Below are 11,300 nucleotides of genomic sequence, written 5' to 3'. Positions count from 1 at the left end.
GATTGGCTAATCGCTAAAAGTGCCGACTGTTTAGAAACAGTAAAGTTTTGATCTCGGCTAGAAGGCACTCGCCTGTTTAGCCACTCTGAAAAGCTGTGATACAACGAAACTCTCCGTGGATTACATCATATCTGTATATTAATACGATAGCGTGTGGATTATTCTGTGCCACGCTTACATTTTTTTTTCTTCCGAGTGACTGTCGTTTAATTGTTATGAACGCCCATTTCTTGATAAATAATTTTACCAAGAATTCTTTATAAGTTTTGGTTTCGGTTTGGATTATAGCGGAAGGAACTCAATATATATATATATGTTCTTCATAAATTTTGGTTTCGGTTTCCATTTAAGCTGATGCACCCAAATCACACACACATATATATATATATATATATATATATATATATATATATATATATATATATACGCATACATATATATATTGAAATCACAACTTCATAATATATAGGAAGCAATAGAAAATTGACCCTATAATAATATATACAAAATCTGTATAAATTAAAATATCATATTTAAGCGTATTTTACGGGCTCGGCGTCCCTGCTAGCTTAGAGAAATCTTTTTGCAGTTTTAACAAAAGAGCTACAATAATATCACGGTGTCTCCATTTACGCTGAACATCCACAGAATGACAGCATCAATATATTACATATGAAAGAGTCCGCCGTGGAATTTCCACAGGTCCCGGTAGTATTTTTTTTTTTTGTTTAAAAAAATTATTTAATTTATTTATTTATTTATTTATTGTGTGCATGTGCGCGCCCTTCATTGTTATGCTGACAGTAACCACTTACCTTTTATTTTTATTTTATTTTTTTTTTTTTTTACAAACTTCTTCCGCAGGTGTGTTTGTTTTGTTTTATGTGTTTTAGTCCAAAAAAAAAAAAAAAAAAAAAGATCGGTGTGAAAACTTGATCAAAAAGATGAACGGTGGACAAGAGAAAAAAAGGGGGAAAAAATAACTGTGCGTGGGAAACGAGGGTGGGTGGGGGACAAAACAGGTTGGGAGGAGAAGGTCACGGCCTAACTCTAATTTTAAAGAAGAGGTGGGGAGAGAGAGAGAGAGAGAGAGAGAGAGAGAGAGAGAGAGAGAGAGAGCGTCAGTTTGGCAGTGGCAAGTCATCGGGAAAACCTGCCTTAAGGTGAACAGAAAGTTTGCAAACATTTGCAGACGCGAACAAAAAAAAAATAATAATAATAAATTACACATGCAAATGTAACATATATATATATCATAAATTTGATTTTGAAAAAGTTTACCTACGTAAGTGCAAAATTATTTTGTACCGACAGATAAAAAAAAAAATTTTTTTTTTTTTTTAGGTTCATTCATTGAAATCGATTTTGGAGTTTCATGTTACGTAATGGATCCACGTGAAATTCTAAAGACAACTAGAAAAGTCTTATTTGTATTCTTTCTGGTCTTCATGGAAGTTTCAGGTTAGTTTGGAAAATCCCTTTTGTGCTTACCTTTTTATGTTATTTCTTTTCTTGACCTGTCTTATATGTATCTTTCCTCTTTTGTAAAGTGTTTGCAAAATATATATATATATATATATATATATATATATATATATATATATATATATATATATAACTACTTCATTCACTCACATAAATTAATATACGAAAGTCTGAATTTATGCGTAAACTTCAAGTATTTATATATTATATTTATTAGTGTCGGAACGATTAATCAGAATCGGGACTTTCTGGAGTATCGGAATCGGCAGCGGAAAAATTTGAGCCTATTTTCTAATGCCAAAACCAATTCCTTTTTTTTTTTCCCCGATTTTGTTTTTATAAGACATCTTCCACTGCTTGTAGTAATAATAAAATATTGAATATTGTTTTTGATTTAAACTTCCAGTAGGACTAAAATCTCTAGTACAAGTGTGTTTTTATGTTTGAGAAAATGCACATTAAAAATGCGTTTTTACAGTAATCCGGACAATTTTATAGTAAAATAAAAAAAATATATATATATATATATATATATATATATATATATATATATATATATACGGCATATTTCATTAAATAAAATGGACGTTCTTTGTCTATTCATCCTATTTTCGATCCTTTCCAACTTCCGATTTTCCAACTGTTAGTTTTACAAACATTTCAAGATGCTATTAATTTTAACCAACAGATAAAAACGATAAAATAAATAAAATAATTAATCAATGGGAAAAGACAAGAGAAAAAAAGAAACGTATATAAATTGTTCAAAGCCAGTTAAATTACTTTATCCCTGAAGATGAATCCTGAAGGATTGGAAAGTACTCGGACATGATAAATATGGTGATTACATCAGCCAGTTCCTGCCAGAAGTGAAGACTGTTATTCGGAAGTTGGAAAGGATCGAAAATAAACTTGATAGACAAAAATCGCCTATTTTATTTCATGAAATATCCCATGGAGAAAAAAATGCTTACTATATATATATATATATATATATATATATATATATATATATATATATATATATATATATATATATATATTATATGAATTCGGGATGCTGAACTGTCAGAATTGGCACTAATTAATTAAGGTTCGAATCTCTGTTTATTTGCTCGTTACATCTAGTGACACTGATGTGTCATGAAATGAAAACAGCTGCATGTGGATTACACATGTGTACATACCCGGTGAACCAAGTGCAAAGGAAAAATATAGAAAATTGCACTTGAAGGAACGGTCAGAATCTTAAAAAGATCTCTCTGTTGGAGTGACTAAACTTATGAGAAAAGGTTTGGCACCCGGTAGAATACCTCATTTGAGTTTTCTTTCTTTCTTTTTTTTTTTTGCTGGGGGTGAGGCATTCTACCGGGTGCCAAACCTTTTCTCATATATATATATATATATATATATATATATATATATATATATATATATATATATGCGCATCACTTTCACTACAATGATGAAGACCGAAGGATCGGTCGAAATTACTTACTTGTAAAAGAATTTTTTTTTAATTTATTTCATAATATTTTGTATTGCTGCACGTCACCGATAGAAAACGAATAAAGAAAAGTTATAAACTTTTATGCTTTTCATATTTTTTATACATTTTTACACACACACAGATAAATAGATAGAGAGGTAGGTGAGGAGAGAACTAGGCGCTTCTACACTAATGGGACGAAATTTCAGAGATCGTACTAATAAATTTTAAATGAAAACAATGGCATCTATTCCTCGTATTTGTAAGATGTTTATATCCAAAAATTACGAAAATCGATAAGGCAGAAAATTATTTAAAGAAAATAAAAATAGAATTTGATGAAAACGATCGTAAGACATAAGAAAGTTGAAAAGGGAGGTAATTTTCCGTTTTGATCGAAACAAGATGGCGGCAATTTTTCACCTACAAACACGATTCAAGTTGTTTTGTTTAATAATTCAGTAATATTCAGGTAATTTTGACTGCATAATTTGGAAGCCACCATTGTGACTTATTAGAATTGACAAAAAAATTAGTTGAAACCATTGTTTTTTTGTTTTTTTTATCTGAAAACTCCATTTATCGACTACAAAATCTTGTCCCAATTCTGTAGAAGTGCCGAGAAATGTTAAAAACTGACAAACGTGAATAAATAGAAAACAATTACATCAAATCAAAGTCATGGCTAGAGATATTATTTTGTTTATAATTATTGAAAGTCTTTCTCAAAATATCCATTCAAAACTCGATGTTTATAATTGTGTGTGTGTGTGTGTGTGTGTGTGTGTGTGTGTGTGTGTGTGTGTGTGTGTGTGTGTGTGTGTGTGTGTGTGTGTGTGTGCGTGCGTGTGTGTGCGTGTGCGTGTGTGTACAGTGTATCACGAAAGTGAGTACACCCCTCACATTTTTTTCAAACATTTAAGTATATTTTCTCATGGGGAAAACACTGAAAAAATGATTTTTTTGACACAATAAAAAGTAGTCTGCCTGCAGCATATATAACAGAGTTAATTTATTTTCCTCACAAAATATAGCCATTAAAATCTAAATCCCTGGCAACAAAAGTGAGTACACCCCTTACGAAAAGTTGTCAATATTAACACACAACATGTCAACTCTCAATATTTTGTGTGGCCACCATCATTATCCAAAACTGCCTTTACTCTTTTGGGCATGGAGTTTACCAGAGCTTCAAATGTGGCCACTGGATTGGTTGGTTGTTTTTGTTTTACAGCATATCAACCCTTTTTGGGTTACTTAATGCCGAATACAAAAATTTTGAAGAAAAATTTTTTTAATAGAATATATTTGTTGTTTTCACGTCGGTTTCTATTTAACCCATAGTTGGGACCCTAACAGGTACTACAACTCCGCGTCACAGTGGACCTGGGAGCAATGGTAATTAAAGGGTGGCTCCACACTCCCTAAAGCCCGAAAGCTGGGGCCTCACCACTGGATATAGTTTAAGGTCATATCCAGGACCGTAACCACTGGAATGCTCTTCCACTCTTCAATTACGACGTCGCAGAGCTGGCGGATATTTGAGACCTCCACCTTCTGTTGCCCCTGAGATGTTCTACTGGGTTTAAGTCTGAGGGCAATCTTGGCAGTCCATCACCTTTACCCTCAGTCTCTTCAGTTTAGCAGTGTTTGTCTTGAATCTCATTTAAGCATGGTGGTGGGAATGTTATGGTCTGGGGCTGCAGGAGTGCTGCAGGTATTAGAGAGTTACATTTCATTGAGGGTGTTGTGGTGGCACACATTCATTTGCATATGTGGATAGTAATTACACATAAATAGGAAGACTCAGTTAGTCTGAGTGTGTGTTCACCAGAAGCCACCGAAGGCCGCCGAGAGCAGATATGTTTCTCCAGCAAAGACTCTCTTATTTGACACCATTATGTAAATATCCTGTAAATATACCTTTTCCTAATACACTTCTTATTTGATCTACCTTTGGTTGTTGAGTCGTCATTTGTATTGCTTTCTACGTTACTTGTTTCAACCTGCAAACTTAACAGAGGGAAACATGAACTCCAACATGTACTGTCAAATACTGCAGCAGAGCATGATCCCCTCCCTCCAGAAACTGGGTTGCAGAGCAGTGGTCCAGCATGACAATCACCCAAAACACACACCCAAGACAACCACTTAATTAACACGTACATATTTAGAGTTTCATGTTTGAAATGATCAACTGATCCCGATCTGGCTTCAATTGAAATGAATGGCTCTCGTCTTTGGGAAGCTCCATGTTTTGACAAGCTTCTGGGCTTGACCTTTACTCCTGATCTAAAATGGAATACATACATCAAATCCGTTACCAAGATCGCTGGAAAAATGATGGGATCTTTCTATCGATCCAGCAGATATCTACCTGCTGATGCAATTCTCTACCTATATAAGAGCCAAGTACGTCCAAGGATGGAGTATTGCTGTCACATCTGGGCAGGAGCTGCCTTGACAGAGTTCAGAATAGACTTTGTAGTCTAGTGGGAGATGCCTTTTTCTTTCTCTGCAACCTCTTCCTCACAGAAGAGACGTTGCGAGCCTGTCTTTGTTTTATCGTTATTTTCATGGAAAGTGCTCGTCTGGGCTCCAATCTATGGTCCATCCTGGCCAAACATTCATGAGAAACACTCGTTTGGCTGAAAACACTATCAATAATGTTTCCCACTCTTTAGCTGTGCTTAAACCTAAACGTAGATTCCATGAACAAAGCTTCTTTCTAAAACCTGCACACCTCTGGAACTCTTCCGTTTACCTGCTTTCCAGCTGAGTACAATTTGGCCGTCTTCAAGTTCAATGTAAACAAGTTCTTGATGAGACGTTTCCCTTAAGTAATCCAATTTACCAAATTCACACTTCTGACGATTACTATGATATTGTCCTTTTGACCACTGTACATTCTTTAATCCTTATCCTTGAGTGGCCTCTGGGCCTTGGTAAGTGGTGATTCCTTTGTCAAAAAAAAATGTTTTTATGTGCATGTAAATCCGTTTGGAAGGATTTATTTCGTTTGATAACCTTTATTTGATAGTTTCATTTTTTTGTTGTTTGCTCTGCCCACCTTGACTATCAAGCACTTCGCTTGTATGTACTTCTATTGCCACTTATTAGTATAAGAATAAATTAATCATTTACCTCATAATTATTTACTACTAACGGGACCTGTGGAAATTCAACAGCGGGACTCATTTATATGTAATATATTGATGTTGGCATTCTGTAGATGTTCAGTGTAAATGGAGACGCTCTGATATCATTTGTAGCTTTATTTGTTAAAACTGCAAAAGTATTTATCCAGGCTAGCACGAACGCCCGGAAAAGCCTATTCGTAAAGTACGTTTAAATATGATATTTTAATTCTTGCAGACTTCATATATATTGTTACAGTGTTAATGTTCTATCGATTTTTATATGTTGTAAAATTGCAATTAAAAAAAAAATATATATATATATTCCATGAAATTTTTTTCGGTTTCGATTCAAGCTAATGCACCCAAGTTATATGAATATATATATATATATATATATATATATATATATATATATATATATATATAACTTGAGTTCGTTCAGCCATAATCGAAACCAAAACTTATGAAGAATTCTTGATAAAATTATTTATAAAAAAAGTAGATGATTTAAGTGCCATCAGCTATAGTCGAGACCTAGACCAAAGCTTATGAAGAATTCTTGGTAAAATCGTTTATGACAAGAAATAGAAGAACATAACAATTAAACGACCCGGATGTAATCGTGACACACAAAAGAACACACACGTTATCTTATTAATATATAGATTATTATAAAGCTTTACCTGAAAAGGTACTGAAAATGTATTGATATGTTCAACTTGTTGCTTTCTTGCAGGATAGTTTTAGGAGTTTAGTTGACTTTTTTTTATGTTACTCTTTCTCTTCAACAAGCGACTGTTCGTTTACACATAAAATAAACATATATCGATTGCAGATAAGATTGTGCCGTTCGCTTCTCAGAAAACGCACTTCAAATAAAATACACGCGCGTGCGCGCACACACACACACACACACACACACACAAAATACACACAATGACCGTTACGAACAAGTTTCAACAAGACAGCTACATAATGACTCAGCTACATCAGAACGATAAAGAAACCCGGATTTCAGAAATGTGCTTCGTTCAGTCAACCCAGTAGTGAAATTTATTCACTCGTTGCATAATGAAAATGGCGTCGTTATTAACATGACGGTCGCTCAGTGTACGCACATAAGCAAATTTGCATGATAACTGTCACTTTCAAGAGTATGCGATTATAAGGGAATAAGATCGACAATTCCTATATCTTTTCTGTCTTTTTCTTGTGTTATCAAACATGCTGAATTTTTCTTTCCAATAGAATAACGAAATAACGAAATCTTTAAAAAAAAAACAAAAAAAACAACAACTATATATATATATATATATATATATATATATATATATATATATATATAACGGGCTCCTTCAGTTTTGACAGCTTATGGATACTCACGAAGGGGTGCCTGCATGTGAAATTTTTGAGGTAGGAGGTGCGCAATCTCCAACCACACCTCTCCCAATTCGACATTGTTAAATACCAGTGGCAAGTGAAGTGTCCGTACAGAACGACTGGGAACAAAGGCCGAGATAAGCGGAGAGCGCATACAGCGCCTAAAATTCACAAATCGTCACCCATCTGGTACTAGCCAGGTTCAATGTTGCTTAACTTTGATGATCTGACGAGAACTGGTGTGTCAACGCGATTGCACACACACACTAATACGGCACAATCACGTTGAAGATAAGCAACGATGAGCCTGACCAGTACCAGATGGGTGACCATTTGGAAGGGCTAGGTGCTGTATGTACCATAACGAGTCGTAGAAATATCCAGTTTGGTATCTGGGGACGCATTAATTCACTGGGAGAGATGCACCCCCAGTCTCTGTTAAGACATGCATCTAGGACAGTCATTCCCAACGTGGGGCACATGCCCCACCGGTGGGGCATGGCAATATTTTGGTGGGGCATGGGCAGGACGTGCACCCTTGGGCTTACTATACCATATTATATATTAAATATCACAAAGGGGAGGCATCAGGATTTTAGAAATGCCTAGGTGGGGCATGGCCCAAAATAGGTTGGGAACCACCGATCTAGGAGAAAGAAATCTTTGATGTAAAAACCTGCAGCCTACTATACGCTCTGTCTTGTGGCAGCCATTGCACCGACAAAGATTAGCAGTAATACCAAAAAGTGTGGTTGGTTCTACACAAAGCCTTCACCACTATAAACAAATCAGCAGTATGGATTTCCGAACAACTTAACTGTTATGACGGAACCTTATGCGTCAAAATCGACAGGGGTGTCTACGTTTTTTAATCTATATGTTAATACGATAGCGTGTGTGTAATTTTGTGTCAAGCTTACATCTTTTTTCTTCCGAGTGACTGGCGTTTAATTGTTATGACCTTCCATTTCTTGTAATAAATAATTTTACCTAGAATTGTTCATAAGTTTTGGTTTCGGTTTCGATTATAGCTGATGCACTCAAGTCATATGGATATATATATATATATATATATATATATATATATATATATATATATATTTTGAAATCACAACTTTATATAACATAAAATCGATAGGACATTAACTCTGTAATAATATATAAGAATCGATGAAAAAATAAATTGACTCTATAATATATACGAAATCTGCATATATTAAAATATCATATTAAAGTGTATTTTACGACCGGGCTACGCCGGGCGTCCCTGCTAGCTTACATAAATACTTTTTGCAATTTTAACAAAAGAGCTACAATAATATCAGGTCCTTTTGGTCAAGATCAAAGTGTAGTATCTGTTCTTCAGATGCTGCACTTCTATTTCTTGTTCTCTTTCGGTGGAGGAGAAATCCTTCACGACTGAGACAATTTTTATTTTTGTACCTTTTCTCCACGTTAAAAAACGACCCTGGTGTCTAACTCTGTCCCGTGGGGAGGCATAGTAAATAGGTACAATAATATCAGGGCGCGCTGAACATTTACAGAATGCCAACATCAATATATTGCATATGAAAGAGTCCGCCGTGGAATTTCCTCAGGCCCCACTAGTAAATAAATAAAATAGTGTATCATTTAGTTTTACCTATTCACCCTGAACCTGAACTCCTTAAAAAAAAAAAAAAAAAAAAAGAAAAAAAAAAAAAATGAAAGAGTCCTTTGTGGAATTTCCACAGGTCCCACTAGTAAATAAATAAAATAGTGTATCATTTAGTTTTACCTATTCACCCTGAACCTGAACTCCTTAAAAAAAAAAAAAAAAAAAAGAAAAAAAAAAAAATGAAAGAGTCCTTTGTGGAATTTCCACAGGTCCCACTTGTAAATAAATAAAATAGTGTATCATTTAGTTTTACCTATTCACCCTGAACCTGAACTCCTTAAAAAAAAAAAAAAAAAAAAAAAAAAAAAAGAACGAATTCCCTATGTATTAGGGGAATTTATTGTTCGTCTCGTACAATCGATACAAGTAACTTAGAAATTTAACGCTGCACTATCAATCTGCACTCGATTCGTTTAGGTCTTTTAAAATAACTAGCAGGGCGCCCGGCGTTGCTCGGCCTTAAAATATTACATTTTAATTAATGCAGATTTTTTATTTATTATAAACAGAAACACCGTAGGAATTAAACGTGACATTAAAGCTCTTTAACAAGAACATAACTAAAAAGCCCTAAACAAAAATGGGTCCTGGATATGAGCTTAAACTATATGCGATGGTGCGGCCTCAGCTTGCGGGCTTTGGGCAGTGTAGAGCCCCTCCCTAATTGTTATTGCTCCCGGGTCCACTCTGACCCGGAATGGTAGTACCTGTTGAGGTCCCAACTATGGGTTAAATAGAAAATGACTTGGAAAAAAAAAAAAAAAAATAAAAAAAATAAAAAAATATATTCTATTAAAAACTTTTTCTTCAAAATCAGATGGGTGACCATTTGGAAAGGCTAGGTGCTGTATGTACCATAACGAGTAGTAGAAATATCCAGTTTGGTATCTGGGAACGCATTAATTCACTGGGAGAGATGCACCCCAGTCTCTGTTAAGACATGCATCTAAGAGAAAGAAATATTTGATGTAAAAACCTGCGGCCTACTATACGCTCTGTCTTGTGGCAGCCATTGCACCGACAAAGATTAGCAGTAATACCAAAAAGTGTGGTTGGTTCTACACAAAGCCTTCACCACTATAAACAAATCATCAGTATGGATTTCCGAACAACTTAACTGTTGTGACGGAACCTTATGCGTCAAAATCGACAGGATTGTCCATGTTTTTTAATCTATATATTAATACGATAGCGTGTGTGTAATTTTGTGTCAAGCTTACAAAATGGATTTGGCATTAAATAACCTAAAAAGGGTTGGTATGCCGTAAACCAACCAACCTTAGAAATTTAACGTTGCACCATCAATCTGCACTCGATTCGTTTCGTTGTTTCTTATTAAATTTTTGTTTCGCATTCCTTTGTCGTTCAAACTTTGATCCATTTAAAAAAAAAAAAAAAAAAAAAAAAAAAGGTGATAAAAACTAACAGACTTTCACACCCCTGCTGTAATTCTATATTTCTTTTTCTTTTTTTAAGGTGAAGAATATTTGCTCACTGTTTTATTTTTTATTTTATTGGGGGGGGGGAGGAGTCACCACTTATCAAGGCCCAAAAACCACTCGAGGATAAGAGTTAATGAATGCACGGGTAATAGTGTAGTAGTAATCACTTATGGTGCAAATTGCGTAGAATTTGATTATTTATGAGGACGGCTTAACAGGAACTTGTTTACATGGGATTTGAAAGCTACCGTGTTGTATTCAACCGGGAAGCAGCCCAGCGGAACAGCGTTCCAAAGGCGGGCAGTTAACAAATATGACCATAGAACATAGAAAATATGGAAAAAAAATAAATACGTCTTCATAGATGTTATTTCTTTAGAACTCTTTTACTTCAAACAAGACACATTGCAACTTGGAATGTACTGGAGCTACTATTTCGAATTGCGTCTCACATGAAACTGTAGGGAGTTGAGGAGCGAGATGTCCGTTCACATTAAATTTAACCTTCTGGGGGTTTACTGCAACAAGGGAAGCAAGAAACAGGGTAGGAATTCCAAAGTCTAGAAGTCTGACTAAAGAAACTATTAAAGTAGAAGGCTTTCTGGCATCTAGGAACCTCAACAGTGAAGGGGTGAGATTTTGCTGCTTGTCAAGTGCTAGGAGTTCATTAGAGCACATTTCAGTAAAGTACCTGTAAAACCGGCACA

The 11,300-nt window shown here is 34.9% G+C and overlaps 1 protein-coding gene across 1 annotated transcript in view; it reads left to right on the top strand.

Annotated features, from left to right (window-relative positions):
- Nucleotides 1-1,064: 1,064 nt before the first annotated feature.
- LOC145284000 (uncharacterized) overlaps nt 1,065-11,300 on the top strand; it is a 97,430-nt gene continuing 87,194 nt past the window's right edge. The window contains exons 1-2 of the mRNA XM_080133093.1: nt 1,065-1,163; nt 1,345-1,461. Coding sequence (XP_079989219.1) covers nt 1,386-1,461 — 76 coding nt within the window. The 5' untranslated portion in view covers nt 1,065-1,163; nt 1,345-1,385. The remainder of the gene's footprint in view (nt 1,164-1,344; nt 1,462-11,300) is intronic.

The sequence above is a fragment of the Euprymna scolopes genome, chromosome 8 (genome assembly GCF_053919585.1).
Source record: "Euprymna scolopes isolate OS-2025 chromosome 8, ASM5391958v1, whole genome shotgun sequence".
Lineage (NCBI taxonomy): Eukaryota > Metazoa > Mollusca > Cephalopoda > Sepiida > Sepiolidae > Euprymna > Euprymna scolopes.
This window is presented reverse-complemented; position numbering and strand designations above follow the sequence as displayed.